The following is a 27,948-nucleotide window of genomic DNA, read 5'->3' as shown; positions in this document are numbered from 1 at the left end:
ATTAGAATGCATTTGGGTTGACTGAGAGAAAATGTAGAAGCATAATGAAATGGGTATAATCGACAATCAGAAACCTGAGCAATAAAGCAAGGAAAATGAGTGAGAAGAGAAATGTGATATAGTGTGTATAGTTACTAGCAAAGGGAGACGGATAATGTTGATAGGATGTCCTGTACAGGATTGGATTGGTTATATCTGAGATTTTTTTGAAAGTATAGTGATGGAAGTGAAGGTTAGCAAGATTGTAGATTGGTTGAGGTAATGCATGAGAGTAATAACTTATGGAACTTTCACATAATGTTATCCATATATATTAATACAATTAGTATCAGAAATAAGTGTCATTGAGTCAGTTGTCCAAGGATGAATGGGCATAAAGCAAAACTTGACTAAATGGGGATGGTGTGTGTGTGTGTGTGGGGGGGGGTTACTGTTAATCATAGAGGGACTGTCTCTCTAATCATTACTGTTGGATTTGGTGATAACTTTTCAGGTTGTGGTATAATAGTTGATTTTAAGATCAAATTAATACTTGTAAAACTTTTCTTTATCAGATAATAGACGGTGCCAAATTAGTACGACTAGTTCTTTGTGTTGTCCATTAGTTTTAAATCGTTCCCACTAATTGTTGTTTTTGTGTACAATGACCAACTGTTTCTGCTTTGAAGATCTGGAGTATAAAGCAGTAAATAATTAAATGCAAGAAAATATAAAGACACTTCTGCCACATAGTGATCATTAGAATACTGATTTAGGAGGAAGCTATGGAAGACAAATTACTGTTGAGAAGGGATATGTGGAAAGGCAGGCGATTATGGAATGCTCTGTAGTTATATTGGTACCATGAGGTAATGAGTTATGCGGAATAAAGCATTGCTGTTGGTTATAATGCATCTGATAGTTACACTGAAGATAGCATGACTGCATCAAAAGTCAGGTGAATAAATAAAGTGGGAGTAAAATGGATAAGCAAGAAAATTAAGTAATGTGTGAAAAAGCTCTGCAAGTGTGTGTGCAGTGATCATAATCAAGAACAGTATAAAACACAGGCTTCTCATTTTTCTAAGTGATAAGCATGGTCAGGGCTCAACAAATACACTAGCCTGTGGCAGTTGGACTTTGTCAGCTGGTAAGAAGCTGCAGATTGGACGAAATAGATTATTTAATAGAAGTTGTAAACAAAATCTGTCATTTAAAAATAATACAGATTATACAGCACTACAGATAAGTGTATGGAACTTTTATTGATTCATTAAAACAAATTGGGGGGTTGGAAGTATTTTTGTTTGCATGGCGAGTAGGATTTTGCATAATTTGTCAAACCCCGAGAATGGTGAAACGGTGTAAAGAGGAGATGCATGGTCACACCAGAGGAAATAAAAGAGAATTCTGTTATAGCATGCGAAAGGAAGAGTAATACCTCCTAATGGATAGTCATCGTCATCAAATTCCTGACATGCACCCTCAAGGGGTGTACAGGATATGATAGTACTGCATGAAAAATTGACATCATCATTAACTTCCTATCTACAATTTTCCTCCAAATCAGTCTATTACTTGTCAAGACTCCAATATTATCATTATCAGATCTTATCAATCTTTTCATTGTACTGTATCAATCCACCTATATCTTGGTCTTCCTCTGGGCCGTTTTCCTGCCAACCTGGCAGAGAACACTTGTTTTGCTAATATTTCCTCTCCCATTCTATTTAAGTGACCATACCACCTGAGACTAGCTCTGCTAATGCACTCCTGGATGCTGACAATGTAAAATTCTTTTCTAATATCCTCATTTTTAATATGATATTGCCATTGATGCCATCTGTTCATGCCTCTAATCTTTCTCAGGATTCTCATATCTGTGGTTTCTAGTCTTTCGTCAAGTGTTTTACTTCTGACCCAGCTCTCAGATCCATAAGTTAAAACTGGTTTGATCACTGTGTCTTGTATACAGCTAATTTAGTCTTCCGACTAATTTCTTTCTTATTCCATATGAATTTATTCAATTGACTTCCTGCCATACCAGCTTTATTGATTCTGTTGTCTATTTCCATATTTAATTTACCATCTTCACTAAAAATCATGCCTAAGTATCTGAAATGTTTTACTTGTTCCACAGGTTCCCTGTTCACAACACAGTTGACATTTTCAACAATTCTACCTATTTTCATTGTCTTTGTCTTTTTATTGCTGACCTTCATACCATATCTATTACAACAGCTATTCAATTTAGTCAGAGAATCTTGCAGACTTGTAGCAGATTTATTAGAAGTATATATCATCCGCATAAAGCAAACAGCTGACATTAACATCGCCAATTCTGATATCATGTTTAATACCACTTTCCTTCATAATGTGATCCATATAGATGATGAATAACAGAGGGGATAATGTACATTCTTGTCTCACACCAGATTTAACATTAAACCATCTTCCTGTACTTCAATTCTAACTGCTGACTTACAACTCAAATAAAGACTAAGCATTGCTTGATATAATGCCCCATTGACACCACATAACTGTAGTGTATTGAATAGCTTCTCTCTTGGCACCTTGTCATATGCCTTTTCCAGATTGAAAAAACTTAAACACAGATCTTTGTTATATTCCCATGCTTTCTTCACTATTTGTCGTAATGTGAAGATCTAATCCTGACAGCCTCTATTTGGCCTGAATCCAGCTTGTTCTTCAAGCTTTTCTTCCACAATTCCTCTCAACCGTTTCTCAAGTATACTTGCATAGATCTTGCCAGGAACACTCAGTAAGGAAATACCTCTGTAATTCTCATTGTTTTATTTCCCTTTTTATATATGGGCACTATTAGAGCTCTACTCCAATCATCGGGAATTCGTCCCTCTGTCCAGGCTTTCTGAACTTTTCAGTGCAGCCACTATAAGACTTTATATCACCATACTTCAGCATTTCTGGTCGAATATCATCTACTCCTGCTGCCTTTCCACATTTCAAGCCTTTGATGGCTTTTTCTTCTTAAAGTATGGATATGTATTCCTGACTGTATGCCTGAGTGTTTTTACCACTGTGCTATCACTGCTTTTTTCATTTAGCTTTCGAAGTAATTACTCCATACTTGAAGGTTATCTTTTTTCTCCTGTTTTCATGTGACCTTTATCATCTCAAACTTCTTTTACATCACTCTTTCCTCCATTTCTAAGCTTCTTCAACAACCTCCAGAATATCTTACCACCTTCTTGATATTTATTTTCTATGTTCTTGCCAAAGTCCTCCTATGACTTTTGTTTAGCTATCTTACATTTGTCTCTGTATTCTCTGAGCACAAGCTGACTTATTTGCCAGGAACTTTTGATATGATTTCTTCTTTTCCTTCACTGCCTCTTTAACTTCCTGTGTCCACCATGGAGTCCTGATTTTTCTATCCTTGCAGACAACCTCACCACATGCCTCTCTGGCTGAATCAATCAGGGTTTTCTTCAAGGCTTGCCACTGAATCTCCAAGGTTTGATTCCTGTTCTCAAATTCTTTCATTTTTTCTTCAATAATCTTTGTGTATGTTAGTCTACAGTTTACACCTGAGAGCTGCTCATGTTTTACTTGTTTTAAAACTTTCTTACATGTTATTCTTTTCAATATGAAATTCAATTTTATCCTGCTCAAGACTAAATAGTGATCGCTTCCAATTTCAAATCCTCTGTACACTCTGGTGTCCTGCACAAGGGAGAAAACATCACTATTAACAATAACATAGTCAATGAGACTTTTCTTATTCCTAGCCTCTTCTCTCCATGTGAATTTGTGCACATTTTTATGTTGGAACATGGTGTTAGTAATAACCAGTACATGTCCTGAGCAGAAATCCAACAGGTATTTGCCATTATTATTAGCTTTGCTCTTTTCTCCAAATTTTCCCAAAATATTTTTGTATGTCTCATAATCATTTCCTACTCTGCTATTTAGATCCCCAACAAGGACCAACTTTTCCTTTTTCATTGTGTCAGTTGCTTTTTCTAAAGCATCAAAAAAATTCCTGCACTTCTACCTTAGTAGAACCTTCATAGGCACAAATAAGTGTCAGTGTCCAGTTCCCCATTCTCATATTTGCCCACATTACTCTACTTGAGACTGACTGCCATTCAAGAAGATTAGCATCGTATTTTGTGTTGAATACTATGGCTACTCCTTCTTTTCCTTGATTGTCATTGCCTGAATATAAAATTTTGTTACTTAAATTAAGGGGATATTAAATCCCGCATAGTTTTAAAACCGAATAAGAAACTCAAAGATCGGAATCAGAGAGTTTCTTGCCGATTATAGTAAACTATAAAGTATCGGCGACACTAGCGTTAGCCAATGCAAGTGATCATAGTACGTAGTACAATACCGGGCAACTCGTTGCAAAGGTGGAGGAAGTTCAGATAGCTATTCTTAGGTATTTTCCATAATGTAAAAACACATTTCCTAGGAAATGTATGCTGTTATTACATTATGGAGGGAGGTCACTACCCAGACCGGTTTCAGTCTTTTTTGAGGCTTCATCAGTGAGTAGCTAGACCTAATACCAAAGTGTATAGCGATTATGATTATGTACTCTGCGAACGAGTTTTCCAAACAGGTGCAACCATTAAGTTACTTAAGTATATTAGCTCTTTATACTTAAATAAAATTTTGTATGTATTGCTCAGAAAGATGTCACCAGTTTTTTCCTTTTTTGTTTCAGTCACCCCTATTATGTCGATCTGGTACTTATCTAATTCCTCAGCTAGCTCCATTTCTTTACCATTCAGGCTTCTTATGTTGATAGTACTGATCTTTAACTCTGGTGATGTCGAGTTGGGGTGTTTTCAGATTTGTTCCAGTAACTGACTTTTTGCAGTTCGCCCTGGTTCCCTGGCGAAAACAACGGCAGGTGCCTTGTTTAACTGGGTAATGCCCCAGCCAGCATGAAATTTTGTCATGTTGTACCATTTTTTATTTTGGTTTAACCAATAAGAATACAATTTGGTCGGCTAAATATCAAATTGCCAGCCCATCCTCGTTCGTTCAGTATCCAGGTAGATACCCAACACGGTGCACCACGAGAAGGTGAGGATTGGACATTTGGTCAGAAGCCCTGGTTGGTTCTCTGCAATCCCTTAAAGGCTATGTGGAGGTCTCCTCTCGGTTATACAGCTTTGACTCTTAAGCACCCTCTAATGGATAGTTATTGTTGCAAAGTGACTATGGCAATAAAGGTAGAGAGGCAGAGGGACTATTTAATGTGCATTTCATAGTGATATGAATTTCATTTCCCTGACCTGAAAAAATTATGGGAAGAGAAAATAAAAGCAAAACTTTTTGTTTTCTTTATTTTTCTACTAAGTATTATTATTCAGGCCTCCATGGAGTCAAGAGACTCATTGTGGGAGGTTCTTATGAAACAAAATCTATCATACCACTCCTTGAACTCAAAATTCCTCTAGTAGGCCGATTAGAATCCAACTTAGACTAGTTTTCTGGCCATCTGCTGCTTTGAATGCAAGCGCCTTTTGCACAGGGCTACACAGCACAAAATCCAAGGATTCATTGCTGGACTAACTTCAAATGAAATGTGAACATTAAAGTCTAAAGAATTTTTCTATTAAATCAAAAGGCAACTTTAGCTTAATTTTTTTTGCTTAATACTATGTTATTGCATCATTCAGTTGCTACTGCTTGTTTTAAACTATTTACTATTTCCTCACTACTAAAATTTACCTTTCCCACTCATTTTATTAGTGTACTATAGGTACATAAAAATTCTACTGAGTGTCTCAATAGCATGGATTTTTCTTTTTTCATAAATTTTTATGTTGTCTCATGTGGTGTAATTTCAGTGGAATAAGAATTAGTAGAATTTCAGTGTTTCATATACACTGCTCCATTTAAGTTATATCACCATCTACATAATATTTTTGTCTGTTTATTGCATGGATTCTGTGGCTAATTGACCTGTTTTGAGGGATGAAACAAACCTGACTTCCTGGAAATAAAAAACCCTATCTCTTAGATTGGCTTACTCATCATCATTTGATAAAAGCCCATATAAAGATTTCTCCTTACACGACAAGAATCAATCCTGAGTCTTTTCTAATTGAAGGGCATGTGTCCCATCATTTCAACTACGCTATGGAAACAGTTTTGTTAAATATCGACAATGTGATGGGATGCTAGTTCTTTTTGTATAGGAAATTGAGGTGTTAGCTGAAAGACCATTGAAACATACTCAAAACACTGACCAAGTTTGACTTCTTCCCTTTGAGCTTTAAATCATCCAAGTTACAGCAAATATTTGTCATTCTATACTTTGAATTTTCCCTACATGTTTACCACGTGATGGGGAAAGTGTTTCATTGCACTTGACTGGGAAAATGTGATCATCAGGACAAGATAACATAAAATCCAGAAGAGAATTACAAACTTGGTTATTAATAATTATGTAATATTTACTCTATTAACAGAAATATTCCCCTCATAAATTCTTGTATTACAGAATAAATGCATGCTAGTTTTTGTGTGTATGGGCAGAAATATTCATTTAAGTCAGTGTTTTTCAAACTCTGGGTCATGATCCATTGGTGGGCTATAAAATCAGTTTAGTAGGTTGTGACCAACATTTTTAAAATAAAACATAATAGAAAACATCAGTGTATCTCAGACTTTGTATCTTTTAATACATTCATGCTGGACAATGTGGCATCCTCTGTTTCCCTTTAAGATGGAACTTCCTTAATGCCTGCTAAACACTTGTGCTGTGTCGAGCAGGTTCATTTTTATAGAGCCATAAATATATATGGCATGGTTGTTTGAACATTTTCAGTTTATTTTAATTATGAAATTTGTATGGTCTTAAAGATTTGGGAGGGAAGAGGAGCTGTTTATCATTAAACAGAGTCAGGTCTTTTTCATTGTAGTTGTCTCTAGTTTACACAAATTGTCACTACATATAGTAGATAGACTGATTGTGTCCATACTGTGTTTTGTGTTTGCAGTGTGGTGTCTTGGGGAGGGGGGGGGGATATTTAAAACTATACAGACGTTTTCATTCGTCTCCTGATATAAACACATAAATGAAGGATTCATTTTTATTCCGATAAATAAAAATAGAATCATTCTGTTTCATGGCAAACACACTCATAGCATTGAATAAAATATTTCTTAATTTCTATTTTTTTTTTTTTTCTGTGATAAAACAATTATCAAATTGCATGATAGGAAAATTTTGAAATTTCTTGGGTGGTGCATTCTTCTTCAGTAATATGTAGTTACATATAGTAATATGTAATTATATGTAGTAAGGATATAGTATGCCCACAGATATGAGACCCTTTTGACACTTTTGCCCATATCAACAGAAGGAGAATCCGTTAAAGATACCAAGCTATTTTAAACCTGGTTTTAATCCATTTCCCAAGTAAGCAAATAGACAAGAAAGTCAAGTTTGCGCCTGCAAGTAGTGCAGGGTGACCTGCATGTAGTGCAACTCGTAAAGGTGGAATAAGCTCTGATCACTATTCTTAATCTTCTTCTTCTTCTTCTTCTGCAGCTTCTCCCACTTAAGTGGGGTCACTGTTTCTTATGAGTCTCCTCCACACCTTCCTGTCTTGGGCTGTCACCACATCCAAGCTCTTCATCTTCAAGTCCTCTTCTACCAGCTCCCTCCATCTCTTCTTTGGCCGCCCACGCTTCCGCCTTCCTTGCACATCCATCTGCATGACCCTTCTTCCCACATATTCGTCCTCCCTCCTCATCACATGACCAAACCATCTCAACCTTGCCTCCTGTATTTTCGCTCCTAAGTTCGTAACTTTCACTGTTCCCCTGACATAGTCATTTCTCAGATGATCCTTTCTGGTCACACCGCACATCCACCTAAGCATTCTCATCTCTGCTACTTCCATCCTGCTAATGTTATTTTTCCTCAGGGCCACAGTTTCTATAGCATATGTCATAGCTGGCCTCACTACTGTCCTATAAATTTTGCCTTTCAGATTGATCGGCACCCTCTTATCACATAACACTCCAGCCATCTCCCTCCAGTTCCTCCAACCTGCTTGTATCCTGCATCCCACTTCCTTCTCACCTCCTCCATCTTCTTCCACTGTCGAACCTAAGTATCTAAAGTCTCTCACCTTCCTGATGACACTTCCTTCCAGCTCCAGGTCTGTCTCCTGGCCACCGCCCACTGCGCAACACATATACTCTGTCTTACTTCTGCTCAGTCTCATACCTCTCTCTTCCAGTACTTTTCTCCATCTTTCCAGTTTAGTTTCCGCTTCTTCTCTTGAATCTACACACAGCAAGATGTCATCTGCATACAACATTGTCCAAGGTGCATCTTCTCTCACCTCCTCTGTTACCACCTCCATCACAATATTAAACAGAAACGGACTTAATGCTGACCCTTGATGCAAGCCAACTGTTACTTGAAAACTTTCTGTCTCTCCCAAACAGGTCCAAACACTTGTCTTCACATTTCTGTACATTTCCTGCACCAACCTGACATATTTCTCCGGCACCTTCTTCTCCCTCAGGCACCTCCAGACTTCTTGCCTTGTTACTCTATCGTATGCTTTCTCCAGATCAATAAATACCAGATGTAGCTCCCTTTGTTTCTCTCGATATTTTTCCATCATCTGTCGTAACCCAAAGATAGCATCTGTTGTTGATCTACCAGGCATGAAGCCAAATTGTTCCTTTGCAATCTCCACCTCCTCCCTCAATCTACCATCAGGAACCCTTTCTAGGATCTTCATTGTGTGGGACATCAACTTTATTCCTCTGTAATTTTTACAGTCTTGTGCATCCCCTTTACCCTTGTAGATGGGAACAAGAGTACTCTCCCTCCATTCCTCGGGTATATTTTCCTGTTGGCAAACTTTCATGAACAGGTCCCACAGCAGGTCAATTCCCTCTTCCCCCCCCAGTGCCTTCCATGCCTCTACTGGAATTCTGTCGGGGCCCACCGCTTTTCCATTCCTCATCCTCTTCATGGCCTCCGTCACTTCCATTCTACTGATGTTCTGCACCATCCCCTCAGAAGGCTGCCCATCTCCTCTGTGAGTCCTTACATTTTCCCCATTCAGAAGTTCCTCAAAGTATATTTTCCATCTGTTTCTTATGTCCACATCCCTCCATAATACTCTTCCTTCAGCATCTTTGATCTGCCTCACATGTAAGATCACTATTCTTAATATTTACCCTTAATGCAAAGCTTTAATACATAGCATCATACGTCTCCTTGAGGAGACGTATGATGCTATGTATTAAAGGCAAGGGGCCACTACCCAGACCGGTTTCCACCTTTAGGTCTCATTTGAGGTCTCATCAGTGGGAGCCAGGCTTAGAAATACCAAGGTTTTAGTAATACAGAGCTTATAAATATTTTACCAAGACAAGTTACCATAAGGTGCTTTGACCTGATTAAATAAAAATCTCAGGATGAGAGATGTAAAAAGTTTTTTACCTTGGGTATAATATACGTTAAAGATACCAAGCTATTTTAAACCTGGCCTTTAATACATTGCCTTTAATACATTTGCTCCTTGCCTTTGATACATAGCATCATACATCTCCTCAAGTAGATGTGCTTTGCATTAAGGGTAAATATTCAGAATAGTGATCAGAGCTTATTCCATCCATTTCCTAAGTAAGCAAATAGACGAGTCAAGTTTGTGCCTGCAAGTAGTGCAAGTCTGGGTGACCTGCACGTAGTGCAAGTCTTAGGCAACTCTTGGTAAAGATGGAATAAGCTCTGATCACTATTCTTAATATTTACCCTTAATGCAAAGCACATCTACTTGAGGAGATGTATGATGCTATGTATTAAAGGCAAGGAGCCACTACCCAGACCGGTTTCGACCTTTATTGAGGTCTCATCAGTGGGAGCCTCCATTCCAATAATAGGTTAATCAATTCGTATTATGGAATGAGTTGTTTATTATTACAAGTCGGAAAATTAACTTCTCTTATGATCATTGTAGTTTTTAAAGTGGTAACTATTTTGCTTGTATAACAGTTGGAAAATTTTACCTATAAAGCACGTGATTTCGTGTGTTGTTGACCAATTTGTTCATCACCTTATTTCTTTCTCCCCTTCAACATGAATTGACTCTTCTTGGCAGTCTGCCAACGTGAGCTCTCCTTTCTGTGGTTGGACTATACATATTATTTTGTGAAACTGTTTCAGTTTATCATGTTGTGTATATTATTATAAATTTAGTTTAATCCTTTATCCAAGTGTGAGCAAACAAAGTTTGCGCCTGAAAGTATCTTCAGGACTGGGGTAAGGTGGTACAACACCGGGAAACTCGTTGCAAAGGTGGAGCAAGCTAACATCACTCCTATCTCAGTATCTCCCATAATGCATGACACATCTCCTTGCAGATATGTATAATGTTATGCATTAAGGGAAGGGCCACTACCCAGACTAGTTTCGGCCTTTATTGAGGTCTCTTCAGTGGGAGCCAGGCCCAAGTGGAGATACCAGGCAGAAGCATTAGCAAGGTCATCTCGACCTATAGGGGTTGTCAAATGGTGTGCCACCTTTTTATTAAATTACTCTGGATTTAGAGAAAGATGTTGAAAGTTTATTTTTCACATGGTTAGACTATAATAAATTTAGTTTAATCCTTTATCCAAGTGTGAGCAAACAAAGTTTGCACTTGAAAGTATCTTCAGGGCTTGGCTCCCACTGAAGAGACCTCAATAAAGGTAGAAACTAGCCTGGATAGTGGCCCTTCCCTTAATGCATAACATTATATATACATATCTGCAAGAGATGTGTTTTGCATTATGGGAGATGCTGGGATAGGAGTGATGTTAGCTTGGTCCACCTTTGTTATGAGTTGCCTGGTGTTGTACTACCTTACCCCAGTGCTGAAGATACTTTCAGGCGCAAACTTTGTTTGCTCACACTTAGATAAAGGATTAAACTAAATTTATTATAGTCTAACTAATGAAAAAGAAACTTTCAACAAATTATTATGTGACATCTCCAGGGAGTTCAGAGACTAATTGAGGGAGAGTGTGCCAACAGCATCGAATGATTGGTTCCCTTCCAACTACTTCTCGTGCTCAAACTTGCTTAAATTTTTGTGAGCTATTAGTAGCAGAGGCTCTACCAATTGACCAAATTTTGCTGGCAAATATAGATATGTTTTTCATTTCTCTCTGATGCAGTAAGGTAGTAGTACAGTGAGAAAGGTGAGGTTACATGTATTTTGTGCCTTCCTGGGGCTTGCTCCATCTTTGCTGTAAGTTGCCTGGTATAACTAAGTCAGCTTCATGGCCTTATAATGTGTGTTGGGTTGAGATGTAAATTTTATTTTATTTTATTTTCTTTTATTGTGGGTTGCGGTCAGAAAAGCTTGAAAGACACTAGAATGCTTAGAAAGAAGCTTAAATCTGTACCATGTGCTAAAACACTGCAGGACAAGGATGTTAATTGTGCAGGGGATATAGTTAAGGGTCATCTGGAAGAAGCAGTATTAAATTGTGCACCTCAGGTATGGACAGTTAATCAGGTAGGAGTTAGGTAGATGAGTGATATCATTAAGCATGAGCTGCAGAAGAAGAAAATGCTGTGGAAGGTATATATAAAGAGAAAGGTGACCAGCAAACTGAAGAACATTACAAGGCTCAGGCAAGAAAGGTGAAATCAGATTAGGAGAAGAATCTAGCTGAGCAGGCAAAAGGAAATCCCAAAGAGTTTTTTGTTATGTGACAAGTAAGAGGGAGAATGACTATGGAAGATTAATCTTAATGAGTGATGATGTCACGAGAAGACAAGGTGGATAAAATAGTTGAGCTACTTGAGTAACCACTGTGCAAGTGTATATCATCTTGGTGAGGTTACTGCTTTCATCTATGTGACAGACGCTAATGTGGGAACAGAAGTGGATTAATTGGCAGTTCTTAGGATATTACAACTGTGCCATTAGATGGTATGTCAGCTAGGGTTTTGCAAGAATGTGCAAGGGAACTGACAATCCTTTGACTAGGTTAAGTCTCATCTCTGGTAGAGCTCCAAGGGAGTGGAAAGAGAGCAAAATAATTCCTTTGCATAAGGGGGGGGGTTATAAGACTACAGTAGCAAATTATAGAACAGTCAGTATCTCTGGCATGGTGGTGGTGGTAAAAGTACTAGAAAAATTGCTAAAATGGAGAATTCAAGAATGGCTTTGTGGGGGGGTTGATCATGCCTTAGTAATTTACTGACTTTTTGTCATAGAGCAACTATTGAGTTTGATAAAGGGAATGGCTACACGATGGATTTGCTAAATATCATTAAAAGCATTGGATTTGACAAATATCACATGGAATTCTGCTATGCAAATTAGAACAAATGGGATGGATATGACTGGTTAAGTGGATGAGAGGTTGGCTGCTTGACAGATATCAAAAAGTGGTATATGGAGAGGAAGAATTGAGGCAAAAAAACAAGTGACTATTGGTGTACCATAAGGTTCAGGGCTAGGACCATTGCTGTTTAATTTGTAGATTAGTGATATAGGAAATATTCAGTTGTTTGCTGGTGATGCAAAAATAGGTAGAGTGATAGGTAATCAAGATGATGTGGAAAGCTTGCAGGACAGTTGATAGGCTGTCAGTATGGGTAAAAGTTAATGGGTGTCAGTTTAATGTCAAGAAATGTGAAGTTGTACATTTTGGGATAAATAGATTACAAGTCATGTATCATGTTGATATCATGTAGGGTAGCCCTACAATTGGGCTACCCTAGGTGTCGTAGGCATCAGGGGCGGAGCCCCCTAGTTTATATATAACTAGCTTGATTCTGGTGTTCAATTTGCTGTTTCTGTTTATTAGAGGATAGAGCTGTGCAATGATTTTCAATGTCTTTAGACATTGAAATTTGATATGGGAGCTGAAAGTCCAATTTTCTGTCCAACAATATTTGATCTCAGACTGTAATATTTTTAAGATACATACCAAGAAATTATGCATCATTTTCAGTTCCCGGCACATCATTTTCTTCATCACTATTAGTTCCAGACATGTCACTTTCTTCAACCTCTACTGCATCACTGCTGTCTTCTGAGTCACTGTCTATATATATATATATATGAGATCATCCATGGCATTGCTGATTCCACATTTCTTGAAGAACTTCACAACCACCACCTCTTGCTTGACTCCATTCATGAATTTCGTTAGGACCTATTTGCATACCTCAGTAATGGTTGGTTTTTTTCACTCATGTCAGTGTCAAGTTATTACTTTTTGCATCCATTTATTCCATTCTTCTGTGCCAAGGGATTTCTGTGTTAAACAGGAGAACGTCTCCAGTAGGAAGCATTGATCTTCTGGCGAACAGTACGGCTGTGCATTTCTGAGGATTTATTTTGAGTTGCCATTTGGTGAATTTTTGTTCAATTATCAGTAGATTTTCCTGCAGTATTTTGATTGCTAGGTGCGGTTTTAAAGATATCACTGTATCATCTGCATATAAGACTTTGATAGACGACAGTGGGTTGTGTGGAATATCACACATAAATGGAGAAAAGAGTCAGTGTCAGTAGTGATCCTTGTGGGACACCAGCCAAGATGCGTTTTTGTATGGAGAGTGTGTCATTTAACTTGTCGAATGCACTGGCTATGTCAAGGAAAACAGCCCCAGTGCATTGACGCCAGTTAAATCCCATGATGACATATTCTACTAATCTATATACTTGTTGTGTAGTACTGTGAAATTGTCGGAATCCAAATTCTTCCTCATGAAGAATGTTTAGTTTGTGCACTAGTTCTTGGAGTCTAGTGAGAATGACTTTCTTGGCAATTTTGCCTAGGTTGGAGATGAGGCTAATTGGTCTAGTTTTGAGGTGATCATGGGTCTTTTCCAGGTTTATGGATTGGGATTACATCTGCTAGTTTCCAGTGGGAAGGAAAATATTTGTAGTGTAAGATGGAGTTTATAATGTTAGTCAGATGCACAATAGCTGTGCAGGGTAGTAGTTTTATCACCCTGTTTGTGATTCCATCAGGTCCAGGAGCCTTTTTGCTTTTAAGCTTTTTGATTATGTTGTATAATTCTACAGGTGATGTGGGTGCAATTTGACTAGGGCATGTGACAGAAAGTTTGAGCGAAGATCTGACAAGTCGATGGAGACCTTGTATATGTGATTGAAGTCGATGGTCATATGAGGGTTTGCATTGCTTTTCTAGAGATGTTACTATTGCCTCGGCTTTGTCTGCGTCGGTATGGATAGGGCCAGTATCTGTTTGGAGAGGAGGAAGAGGTTTGTTTTTATTCTTGATGTTTTTGATAAGATTTCATATGGATTGATTGTCAGGAGAAATAGAATTCAATTTTCCTTCCCAAATTTGATTTCTGTGCACTGTGAGGGCATCTCTAATTGCAGAGCTAAATCTGTTCAAGATTCTTTTATCTTGAGGTGCTCGCGTGTTGTGATATCTTTTTTTTGCTATGTTCTTTTCTCTGATCAAGTTCATATGGCAAGTGGTTAGATCTGGGGGTAGTTCTTGAAATAGTTACTGCTGCAACGGCAGTGTTAATGTGTTTAGTTAGATCCTTTATAGCTGTTTCAATTTCCTCTGGGTTTAATCAATGGTACAGGACCGATATTTTGGGAATACCTTGGATAGCTTATTCCAAGGTATATATGAGTGGGGGGGGGGAGACAGGTTATCCTGGTTTCCCAGCTTTAATAGAATGGGATTGTGGTCAGATGAAAGCTCATTTAGAATCACTACACTTACATTCTGTAGGATAGTTATGTCTAGTACATCAGCCTGACCATATATGTTGTGATGGGTAGGCGCTGTGGGGCCTGCCACAACCACATTGTTGAATCCAGAGTAGTTAGCGAGGATGTGACCATTCTTATTTGTGGAACGGCTATTCCAGATGCTTGGCATTTAAGTCGCCAGTCATGATGACAGGCTCCCTGTTGATCAGTACAGCATTCAGATCTGAAAACGGTAATGTTTTTACGGAGGATTATATGCTGTGAAAATCTTTAGTTTGCCCACCGTGCACGTGGGAATTTCTATGCCTGTAATCTCAAGATTAATGGTGGATGGAATATTTATAGAGTGATGATTGATGTAATTTTTAATGTAAATAGCAGTGCCGCCTCCTCTGCAGGATAATCTGTCTGTTCTGTACAGCTGGTATCTATTTATTTTGGGATTATCTGATGGTCGGAGATGGGTTTCACTTATCAAGAGTATATCTGGCTGATGCCTTTGGGCGAACTCCCGCAGCTCCAGGATTCTACCTCTTAATCCATTTGCATTCCATGCTATGATCTGTAAAGAATCTGGTTTTATTTTATTTCTGTTCATTAGTAAGCACTGAGATAATGACTTGTGTGTCCTTTAGAAATCTATTTGTAGAGCATGGTGAGGGGTTGGATCTGCTAAAATCCAACAGCATATTTGCCAAGGAAGAGCTAATGATAGCTGTCAGATTTTGATGTGATGTTGGCTGTTCCAGGGATGTCTGTTTAGGGCGAGTTTCATCCACATATATCCTAGACTGTTGTTGCTGAGTTCTTTTGAGGGCCTCTGACTTCAGCAGATGGGCTTCTGACCTTTTATGTTGATCTTTAGGAGGTTGTGAAGTAGTCTCTGACGTAGGTGTGCTAAGAGTATGTTCCTTCTTCTGATTGTCTATTTCTTGGATTGTGCGTTCATCCTCTGTAGTTGGCAGTGTGAGGACCGCCACAGTTGGCACATTTAGCCAGGGTAGATTTTGGCTTAGAGCATGTATTTGTTGGGTGGCTGACCCCACATTTTAAGCATTTAAATTCAGCCTTGCACATTTTCTGGCCGTGACCAAACTCCTGCCATCTGTAGCATTGCCCTGTTGAAGCGCTTTTCCTTAATGGTTCTATAGTAATTTCAGTCCACAGATGGACGTCAGATCATGTATGTGCATGTAGGTTTGGCTGATCTCTACTAATACCAGTGGCATTGGAGTCCTGTTTCTACTGGTCATTCTGCTGACCTTTACGAGTGGTAAATCTTGCTGGTATAGATCTGCAGTGATTTCTTCTGTGGAAACATCTTCAGATACACCTCTAATCACTACCTTGAGGTTTTTTTCTGATCCTAGTGAAAAAGTGTGGTGCTGAATACCTCTATTCAATTCAGAGGTGAATCGTCGATAATCCATCACTGTCCTGGATTGGATTTTAATGCTGTCTGTGACATTCTTCGCTTGGCTGTATGAGATCTGTAAGTTGTACATCGTAGTCCTTAGCGACATCCATTTATTCTTTTCACACAGAATAATCGGGGATATCTTTTCCCTTGAGGAGGTAGGAGAGTCCGGAACGGGGCCATCTTCTTTCATTTCATCCGCATTGGGTGGTTCAGAGGCTGCAGTTTTGCATTTTTTGCGAGTGCGAACCTCCTGATAATCGGTGTGGTCTGTAAGGGAATTATCCTCAGCAGTTGTTGCTATTTCACTGGCGCTGTCTTGAAGAAGTTCTAAGAGTTGCGAGTCATCTGTATCAACTTCTTTTATTTCATGGACTACAACTTTTCCTGGCCATTTTGTGAGAAGCAGATTGCCTACGTGTTTAAATATTGCCAGAAGCTGTTTAAAATTAAGTTCTTCATACGGTGCATCCGTGGTTAGACCCAAGCCTTGTTCTGTAGAGCAGGACGTGTCTTTCCCTTTCCACAATATTAAGTAGACAGTTTCTAATGAAGTGAACGAAGCAATGAAACAATGGCGTTACTAATGGCAGTAGGCTTAGCGTATCGCCCTTGTTTTGAAATTTGTTGACTTACCTATGTAGCTGATTCTTTGGTGTATATAAAAGACCTCTTTGAAAAATAAACTGATTGATTATAGTAGTAAAACTATTTACTACTAGTAAATTAACTAGTCAAAATTGCTGAAATCACATTTTATATCAACTATCAAAATCCAAACTCGATCGATATCGCCATCTTGAAAACCTTTTTCTCCAGAAGACTTATAATTCTTATAAGGACTGGCTTAAAGGGGCGAAGCAAGAATACATTTCATCTTCCCTGTTATCTGTAGAGGACAGTGTAGGGATAAGATGTTATTGAGCTATTAAAGCTCTGATCATGGCAGGAGGGTAACAGCAATAGTCAAGCCTCAGAACTTCATTGGCTGCAGCATTGCCATCCATTACCATCCCAGGTTTTCATCCTTCTACCAGCTTCAATTCCAGAAGATACTTAGGTTTAATTAATGCAGAAGTAATTTCCATATATAAGTAGTACAATGGTGTATCACCTTGTTAAAATACTCTTAGATCAGAAATAGCTGTATCAGATTTTTTCACTGAGTTACAAAGTAAATTTTGTTTAACAAAAAATACATATATTTAATTATTCATCTATAAGCTAACAGACTTTACCTGTGAAGAATCTTCTCAACTAGTCTATTTGTTTGTAGCAGCTCTTGACTTCGTATCAATTGTTGTAGTAATGGCAAGCACATTTTCCTTCAGCTAATGAAATCAGTGGTTAAAAATTAATGGAAAAAATTATGCAGCAAATAATAAATTGTTAGCACATTAATAAATTAACAAATCAGAATAATATAATCAGGACTTGAAAATTTTGTGCTTGTTTACAAGCAGACAAATATTGCTCGTCTCATGTTGCCTGGGTGCACACTACCATGATCACCTAATATATAGTTCACATGTTTAATCCCAGATCTGATTTATAAAATATTTTAATGCCATGGCTAATTTTTACTCTGTATTACTACCATGTTGGAGAAAATATAGTACTTATATATTAGTGTATTAGTCTGGATAATGGTGTCAAAAAGCCTTCAGGATAGCCAGACAAAAGGGGTAGAAAAGTAAAGATGTATATCAGGACGATTAAGGGATAGGATGTACCATTCTGTATGAAGAATATGTTAGATGGAAAAGTATTTTGAGAAATTAATGAATGGATGAAATAAATAGGGATATACAAAAGGATGGGGAAGATCTGGGCCAATTCTTAACATAAGAATGGAAGTGAAGGAATGAGAAAAATGAAAAACGAGAAGAAAGTTGATATTCCTGTAGTAGTATGGAAATATCTAGGTGAATTGGGCGTGACTATTAATGCCTTTAACATAATCATTGAAACTGAGAAAATGCCAGAGGAATGCAGAGTATTTTGGTTCCACTTACCAAGGTGATACTAATCATGTAGCAACTACAGAGGAATTAAACTCATCAGTCACAATATGAAGGTATGGCAAAGGATAATTGAGAAGAGCTTGTGAGACTCTATATAGTGTCAGTTAGCAAAGAGCAGTTTGGGTTTATGTCTGGTCGTGTTGGGGAACAATCGACATCTTTGCTCTAAGACAGCTTATAGAAAGATACCTGGAGGCTAACACAGAACTTTTCTACTCTTCATTGGAGTCGCAAGAAAAGAGATATGGATAAACACGAGGAAGAAAATGATTCCCCAAATTATTTAAATATTGTACAAGACTTGTGATGGTAGTAATATAAGGGTGAGATGTGGAGCAGGAACAACTGAAGCATTCGTAGTAAAATTTGGGGTTCATCAAGGGTCAGCTCTGAGCCCCTTCTTATTTATTATGCTCTTGTGTTGAGAGATAAGGATTGAATCACTTTTGAAATGTGCCAATGATGTGATTTGCACTAAGTCTGAGCAGAAATCATTAGAAAGACTTGAACAATGGAGGAAAGCTTTGGAAGACGGTGGTTTGAAGATTAGTAGAAATGAGACAGAATGCATGTTGTAGTGAAGCATCAGGAAGTATAACATTGCGGGGCATATGCATGCCACAAGTGTATACACTCATCATAAAATATTAATACTGGAATCCTTTACATTGAATATTTTTCTTTGTAAAATTTTTGGCCAAGTTTCATAGCCATTATCAATAGTTATAGAAAAACTCTAAAAAGAACAATTTAATTGAAAGCATGTGATATTATGTGCACTATAGGCCAGGAGAATAGCTCCACCTGCATTAATAGATATTCAAAATAAATTTAGTTTTAATTTAATTTATTTTTAAATATAAGCAAAATTTAATTACAATTAAGGAACACATGAATGGTGAGTTAATACAACTTCCCAAAATTGAGGAAGTTTTAAGCAATCACTTTTGTTCAGGTTTGGGTTGTGAATGTGTGCTTCACAGCATTCTTTGTAGAGTCTTTCCAGAAGAAAGAAATATTTGTTTAACATTTTGGTTTGTTCCACTGAATCCTGTGTTTTGTAGATAAAGCATGGCTTGCTAAACTGGATTTTTTGGTTTCTGTAATGGAAATGTATTGTTGATGTTCTTCATGACATTTGTGCAGATCGACCAGTTTGTCCATAATAACATAATCCACAAGAGCAGGAGATTCTGTAAACTCCGGGATAAGATAGGATTAATTAACTAAATTACTTTATTGTAATTTTTTTTGAATATCTATTAATGCAGATGGAGCTATTCTCCTGCAGCCTATAGTGCATATATCACATTTTCAATTAAATTGTTGTTCTTTTTAGAGTTTTCCTATAACTGTATTGACAGTGGCTATGAAACTTAGCCAAAAATTTTACAAATAAAAATATTAATTGTAAGGGATTCTGGTATTAATATTTTATGATGAATTCTTCTGCATATATCTAGATTTTTAGACCTACAAGTGTCTAGGATCATGTAACCAAAGTAATGGATAAACTGGAAAAAAAGTTTCAGGTATCTTGTGTGATACAAAAGTGTCTAGCAAGTTAAGACAAAAGATCTACAAAATTGTTGATCTTTCCTTTGCACTGATGTCTAGCTGTGAGATCTGGCAAATGATCAAGAGATTGGAGAAGAGAATGGATGTAGCTGAAATGAGAATGCTGAGTCTTGCAAGTGGTTAAACAAGATTGGAGAAGATGAAATATTCAGTGATCAAAGGAACAATGAAGGTAATCAGGTATCTGAAAGCTTAGGGAATCAAGGCTGTGAAGTGGTTTGGTCATGTTATGTGGTGAGGTAAATGCTATGAAGGAAGGAAAGTGCTGGAGATAAATCCACCAGGCAAAAGAATTAAGGGGGAAACCTAAACAATGATGACTGGACAGCTTGACAGGGTGACCTCCAAGTTCTTGGACAGAACTGAGTGGAGGAGGTTGATGTGCTGTAACGACCTTACTTGAGTGGGAATGAAGCTAAAGAAGAAGATATTAGTGTATATATCAGCCTGAAGAAAATATTCATGTATTTGTTAACTGATACAAGAATATTTATTATTACTTCATTAATGATATAATTTAGGTTACAATCACTATAAAGAGATGTTGGTACAATGAATGAAATGACTATAGCTTTTTGCATTTTAATATCTATATTAATAGTCCAATTCTGTCAGGTAAGAAATAAACTAATTTGCCATGTCATGATTAATTGATTATCCTAAGGTATAGAGAGTGCAATAAAATAAAGTAAAATAAAATGTGTTCATATCCTATCCTCTCATTTGTAGTATTCTGTTATGACAAAAATCAGTGATATTCAACAAAACAGATGCATCCCCTAGATGCTGTAATGCAGGTACCAAGTTCCACTGACTCTCACCTTTCTATTTTGGACAGACTGGATGTTCAATGGAGAAAAAAATGCAAGAATACTAGTCATCATCAATAGGAAATCTGAGGAATCTGGCTTTGCACAACATCAGAGAGATGCAGGCCACAATATCCCATGGTCCGAAATGCACTTACTCCATCATTATTGCTGATTGAACATTTATTTAAAGAGAGTGCTAAAACTTTACTCCATCATCTGAAACTTAAATGGGAACTACTGCCTTTCACTATCTCAGATATTAAGGAATTATAATCACACATTGGTTTTTTAATTAATAATATGATTAATATGTTTATGGTCATGCACTGGGAAATAGCAAATAGTGTGGAATTTTCAGTTAAGAAAGGGTATATATATGGAATTACAGGACTGGTAAGTATGACAGGCATAGGAGAATGCATGGATCAATGCCATGGCATGAAACTACAAGGGCATGGGAAGTGGTAAAGGAGAGTTGGGAGGGAGGTAATGGCAGACTGCATATCTAGAGTCAGGAGAGTAAATCAAGTGGGCGTTAAATGGATGAATATCATCATTAAGCTGGAGTTACAAAAAAAGAAAATATTGTGGAGGGTATTCAAGAAAGGTGACCAGCAGGCACATGAGCAGTAAAAAGCACAGGCCAGAAGGGTTACCAGTGTGTGGAAGAAAGCAGAGTTTGAAAGGAAATTATTAGTGCAGACCAGAGATAATACCAAACATGTTGAAAGTGTTTCTACTTGGTTATACTATAAATTAAAGATGCCAAGAAATTTCTATTCTTGGTTTATTCTTTATCCAAGTGTAAGCAAACAAAGTTTGCACTTGAAGTAAATTCAATGAGTAGGTAACTCATATATAGAAGCCTAATGACTTCACATCACTTGCCTTAGTATTCCATAATGCAAAGCACACGTACTTATGATGTACTTACACGACTTCTGCATTATTTCAACCTTGGTATCACTTCTGGTCTGGCTCCCACTGATGAGACCTCAATAAAAGTCAAAACATAAAATAGGATATATAAGAATAATACAAAGCACAAGAATGTGCTTTGCATTTTGGGATACTAAGGCAAGTGATGTGAAGTTATTAGCCTCTATGTACCAGTTGCCCAGTCGTGAAGTTACTTCACTTGCCAACTTTGTTTGCTTGCACTTGGATAAAGGATTAAACTAAGAATATAATTTTTTGGGATCTTTAATTTATAATCCCAAACAGTTCTTTTGATATATTGCAAGTAAAAAAGAAATGATATAGATGTCTGCTTTGGGTTAATCCCAAGAGGGCAGAAAGAGTGGAAAATAGTTCCATTGCATACAGGAGGCTCTAAGACTGCTATAGCAAATTATCAACCAATCAGCATATTGGGAGTCGTCAAGGTACTGGAGAAATTGGTCAGGAGCAAAATACAGGCAAGAATAACAGAAATGGGATACTGTATAGGGGCAAACATGGTTTTGTGAAGGGTAGGTCATGCCTAGGTGTATTTCCTTCAATTCTAACTGCTGATTTAAAACTTAAATATAGATTATGTATTGCTCTGTACAATGTTGTATTTACCCCATATAATTGTAGTATTTCGAAAACCTTTTCTCTGGATACCTTGTCATATGCCTTCTCCAGATATACAAAACTTCAATACAAATCATTATCATATTCCCATGATTTCTCATCTATTTATCATAAAGTGAAAATCTGATCTTGGAAACCTCTATTTGGCATGAACCCAGTTTATTCCTCTCCAAGTTTCCCTTCCATCTATTTTTCTGAACCTCTTTTCAAGTATGCTTGCATAAATCTTACCTTTAACTTTATTAGAGAAATTCCTTTGTAATTCTTCAGGGCTTCTACAAGGTCAAAGCCAAACAATTGAGAGAAGACAACTTCCACATTGCCTTTTAAGGAATGCAGAGAACAGACTGGAACTTCTGACCTAATTTGCAATCCTCACCTTCACGTGGTGTGCCCGTTAGTAGGTATCCATTGGATACTGAATGAATGAGATTGGGCTGGCAATTTGAGACTTGGCCAACCAAACTGTATCCTTTATTGGCTTAAACCATAAATATATTTTCCTTTTTTGATATGTAGTTTTTTGAAATGGACATATTTTCTTGGCAAAATATTTCATCAGTTCCTTTCACCTGTAAGCATAAAAAGAAGCCATGTTTTGTAAATGCTTGATTATTCACCACAGTGCATTTACTTTTAAATCACTACAAATATATTTGACACGAATTTATATTCTTGTTTTAACCCTTTACCCAAGTGTTAAAGTAAACAGTTTGCATGTGAAGTATCTTTACGACTAACCTGCTTGTATATGAAGGCCCTTGACTTCATCTCAGTTGTCTCAAATATGGTGATACACAGTTTTGCTACATTAATTTTACTTAATGTGTTTAAATCAATTAATACTATTAATTTGATAAACAGGTAATCTTTATCAAAGACATACATCATATGTTCACATTAATTGGCAATATTTATTGTAAGATTCTGATTTCTTCATTTCTTAATGCTAACATTAATTTATTTGCTGCTTAATTTTTTCATTATTTTTTGTAGTCACTTTAATTGTGGTATTTTTTACTCTGACTGAAAAAGTGTCTTTTTTTGGATAGTTACAACAGGAACTTTTTTTTTTGTTACAAGAATGAAAATTTGAGAAGTGAAATAGAAGTTCTGTTATTTCACTGCTCAGATTTTTAGATGGAGTTAAATGTATTTTTCTGCTTTTTAATACTTTAATTCTGTGAGTCTCTAATTTTAGGAAAAAGAATTAAGATTTTGAAGTTTGCATGTAACAACCTAACAGTTTTAATTTTTAACATCGGAATAATAAGAAAGTACTAAATATTTAACTTATATGCTGATATTTTGCTGGTGTTATATCTTCAGTGCATTAACAGACAATTAGTTAAAAGTAGAACCAGTTTATTGTAATTGACAAAAGGAACTGAAGTACCATTTAAAGTACTACTATTATACCATCTCTCGTTGGATAAGATTAACAAGTATTGACTTGATCTTAAAATGACTGTCTTCCAGATTTTTGGTAAATTGATACAACCATACTTGTGGCTGTTTGGGGAATGTTTTATAAAATTGCTGCTGCTGCTGATTCCAAAAACTGTCTCTCTGATTTATGACTTCTCTGCTCTGTAGCACTTTTTTTTCTTCCAGGTCACAAGTACAGAGCATTTCATACACTCCTGGATGCGATAAAGGAGAGAGTTTGTCCTTAGATGATAGTTGCCAATTTGATATATGGTTTAAATGTAGTGAGGAGCTGATAAGTACTCTAGGTATTTTTTCTGATGTGCCCTGAATATATGGAATGGTAATGGGTTTGCCGTGTTTTCATGTCTTGGGTGACGAAGAGGATTTGATGGGGCATTTAATCTTTTTGTATATTTTAGCCATTGGCTAAAGTGGGGTGCAGGTAAGCGATTTCAGTGGTAAGAGCATTATCAATGGAATGGAACAGATGGCCCTGGGAGTGTTTTTAAGATACCGTATTGTTGAACTGGGTGATGGTGTGATGGTTTATGCAAATATTTCCTAGTATGTGTAGGGTTTCTATAAGCAGAAAAAGATAATGACCATTAGGAAGGTGTGTGACTGTATCTAGGAAGGACAGACAGTTATTAGATTCCTGTTCCATTGTGAAGTGGATTTTAGGGTGACTATTTAAATTCACTAAAATATCTGTGTCTAGACCATGTGGGATAGCACAGCCAAACCAGTGGTTCAAGAGTGGCTATATTGATTATTTGTTTCTCTAAGCATTCTATGTAGAAATTGGCTAAAGGTAGGAGGAGGGAGATCCCAAGTAGGCTGTCTCATGCAAGCTGCTTGCATATCTTCCCTTTTCATTGAAATAATTTAAACTGTAAATTTGAATAAATCAAATGTCTGGGAGGAAATGTGACTTGAACAAATTAAGAGTCAGTTAATGGTACATTGGTAAACAGTGAAGTAATATTGAGACCAATCATTATTTTAATATACTTCTTCGGTGCACAACTGGGGGGGAGGAGGGGAAGGCTAATAATTTAGTCATATATTTACCAAGTTGGTGTGTAGGACTTTATTGTCCATAATTGGGCATTGGGGTATATTTGGTGTTTCATATATTCTGGGTGGCTTTACATGAGAAGGCTGGAGTTTGTTAGATCTGAGTGGATCATAGGTTCATTTCTACTCACTTGAACTCTTTTTTTTTTTTTTTTTTTTAAAGGTCTTTTGTTCAGCTGAATTCAGTTATTCATTCATAGTGGATTGCTAGGCTTCTCCATCTCTAAGGAAGTATTATTATTTTTGATTTGACAGCTCAGCAAAATTCACCATAGAACACAAGTATATACAATGAAACACTAATTAAGGTTGGCAACATTTCCTTGCAGGCCTAGTTAACTGAGTGGTTAGCATATCCGCTTGCCAGCCAAGAGGCTGCGGTTTCGAATTCCACCATGCACATGGATGTTTGTGATTGTCCTACTAACTCTGTGTGGTAAGGGTATCTGCAACCCTAATACTTTTTTTAGCAGAAGGTTTCACTCCCAAAACCTAGTGAGGTACAGGAGTAACTATACAGCATCTATGAATGTCAATTGTGGTTTTTTTTTAAACATCTCTTATTGAGTGTTGAGGGAATAAGCTGAATTGAGTGACAGAAATGGGTTGCCTATCAATTCTCCCCCTCCCCCCCAAAAAAAAGTTAGAACTAAAAAGAGTACAGATTCTTCTCTCAAGTGAAGAAAATGCTTTAGAGTGTTTATTTATTCAATTAAAAAGATTTTGGAAATAACAGTATTGCTATGGCGTCTTTTTTCTTTTTTTCTTCCATCTTTCTTTTTGTTTGCAGATAAAAGATTCTAATACTTCTCATGACAACTGAACAGCATGGGAAATGAACATCAATAAGTCCTTTCATTTCCATGAACAAATTACACAAAGAGACACTGGGAATTATTTTATGTGCAACAATGATGTAATTACTTAATGATCAAAACTTTCGTTTATTAATGAAAACATTCTTGGCGAATTCTTTTGCAGTAGTTCGTCTTGCGGCGGTCCAAGAATTTCACCTCTAGCGTTGCAATATGAATGCCCCCGTCTGTCTCTCTTAATCATTACCTTGTGTTCCGAAAACCAACAAAATAGAACCGAGGTCCAATGATCAAATTTGTCAGTGTTACATAAAGTGCTTTTTTCCTCCCTTTTTTTTTGTTGCAGTGAGATTTTGATGATGCACGTTGCAACTGAACAGCATATGAGACACACAAAAGAAGTCCTTTAGTTTCCATGAAAAGCTTGCACAAAGAAATGCACAGTGAATTGTTTGTAACAATGATAGTAACAACTGAGCAAGAGGCAAACGTTTTTGTAGGAATTTCAATGGTACAAGCATCATACTTTTTTTCCCACCCTTTTCCTTAAGTATGGCATATCTTAAAATAATTTGTGAGAACAAAACATGCATTATATTTAGGCCTAACCCGACCCTTCTGCCTCCTGAAATTTCAATTGTTAGTACATTTAAATGTATTTAGTTGATTTTTCATATTAAATTAATTTCTTAAGCATTATGTGCATGTTGTTAATGGCTTGTTTTAATATTTTCACTACCTATGGCAATTTTTTTTTTTAAAATTACCATAAAAAAAAATTCTTTCTGGAGTGTCTTCATTCTTCCCTGAATCAGTTTTTCTGGATGTTATCCCTTTAGTTTTATTTAAAGGGGTGGAGAGACACTGAGAGGAGGGTGAGAAAGAAAGAGTAGGTTAAAATAAGTTTTACCTAGACTTTTATTAGGGCCTACAAATTTGTAATTCTTCTGTGTATTTATAGGCTTCTTGTTTTTTTTCTACTAGTTTGAGTTAGAGAATCTCTTTTTTTGGATTTTCCTTTTTTTTTTTTTCTATGAGTATGGGTTAGAGAATCTAGGAAGACATAGATTCTCTAGAGAATCTAGGGAGACATAAGAATAAATTACAGTATAAATTTTTATATATAATTATATGAACATCATATCCAGTAATGGTTTTAAAGGGGGAGGGGAATATTTCAAAGCTTACAATTTTGGCCATTATGTTACATAGATAATAGTGCCCTCTTTGTACTGTTGGCATTGGACATACAAGCATTTTAATATGGGGGAAAGCTGATAATGGTTATACATATGCAATATAATGCTTAATTTTTAATTTAATTGTTGGTATACCACATTGTTCAAACGAGTTCAGTAACTTAGGAAGTTACTTTAAAGACTTTGGAATTGTGAATCAAAATGAAATTGGAGAAAATGTAATTGAAATTACTATATGTTCAGTGAACAGCAGTTGCATGGTTTGAAGAAAACTGTAAACATCAGTGAAAAAAAAAGAAGTGATCTGTGTTTATTTTTTTTTTTTTTTTAAGGATATGATGAGGCAAGAATGGATTATGGGGCTGAATTGTAATCATCAGCATTTTCATTGGATATAATCCTGAACAAGACACTGCTAAGAAGAGTGACAAAATGCCTCGGTAAGTTGCCATATTTATTGTTTACAAATTGGACATTTTGTGCCACACAAACTTGGTGGGTAGAAGGGAGGATTGTAATGTTTTAAAGATTTAAGGTGGCAAAAGTAAGAAGTGTTCTCTCAGAAGAAAACAAATGAAGTGATTCAATTTGTGAGATAGGGAAAAAAAAAAAAACCCTAATTGTGACTGAGAAGCATAAGATTTCTTCATGTGATTTACTTGTTTCCAAGATGGAAGCCATAAGTTTTGAAATTAATTTGGACATAAACCCATTCAGCAAAAGGAGAGATACCATAATGACTGGCCATTTGTTAGGTTCATATAATTTGCAATTAATATAAATAATTAGAACTGCATCATTGTTCTGTTTGGTCTTGGTATTAATTTCTGATTATTATTCTTCCAAATGCTTAATGTGTGTTAACTTTTGGAGAGGGGGGGGGGGGATTGGGAGTCTAACCAATGTTTCTATAGGAAGTTTCAAATTAGTTATAAAAATGAGATAAATGTATTTCTTTGGAAATAACGTTAACCAGAAGTTTCCTGTTCTGCATCTGTGTTTTTACAGTTTGGCACACTGAATGAATCACCACCACCACTTTTCTTGTGAAATTTAGTTTAAAATCTGAAATGTATAACTCAGAAAACAGTTTGCATTTTATATTTTGGACATGCCTAGATAGTTCGAATTTTTTGTTATCCCATTAGTCAGTGGAAGAATTATAACATAAATTTGATGTTGGTTAATTAAGTTTTCTTGATTTTTAAATATGAGGTTGTACTTTGCAACTTTTATGAGCTGATTTCTCCCAGAATGTTATAAAGATTACTTACTGGTTATATGGTAAAAGCTCTAT

At 36.6% G+C, this 27,948-nt stretch overlaps 1 protein-coding gene across 9 annotated transcripts in view; it reads left to right on the top strand.

Annotated features, from left to right (window-relative positions):
* LOC150103963 (bromodomain-containing protein 2-like) overlaps positions 1-27,948 on the top strand; it is a 539,719-nt gene that overhangs the window by 22,884 nt on the left and 488,887 nt on the right. For 3 of the 9 annotated variants that reach the window (XM_090397210.1, XM_090397211.1, XM_090397212.1), the window contains exon 2: positions 26,984-27,091. The exons of the other annotated variants lie outside the window; for them this stretch is intronic. In XM_090397210.1, the coding sequence (XP_090253336.1) occupies positions 27,084-27,091 (8 nt within the window). In that variant the 5' untranslated portion in view covers positions 26,984-27,083. The remainder of the gene's footprint in view (positions 1-26,983; positions 27,092-27,948) is intronic. 9 annotated transcript variants of the gene reach the window in all.

The sequence above is a fragment of the Typopeltis vanoorti genome, chromosome 8, assembly GCF_054136105.1.
Source record: "Typopeltis vanoorti isolate ZY-2024b chromosome 8, IOZ_Tvanoo_1.0, whole genome shotgun sequence".
Classification (NCBI taxonomy): Eukaryota; Metazoa; Arthropoda; class Arachnida; order Uropygi; family Thelyphonidae; genus Typopeltis; species Typopeltis vanoorti.
This window is presented reverse-complemented; position numbering and strand designations above follow the sequence as displayed.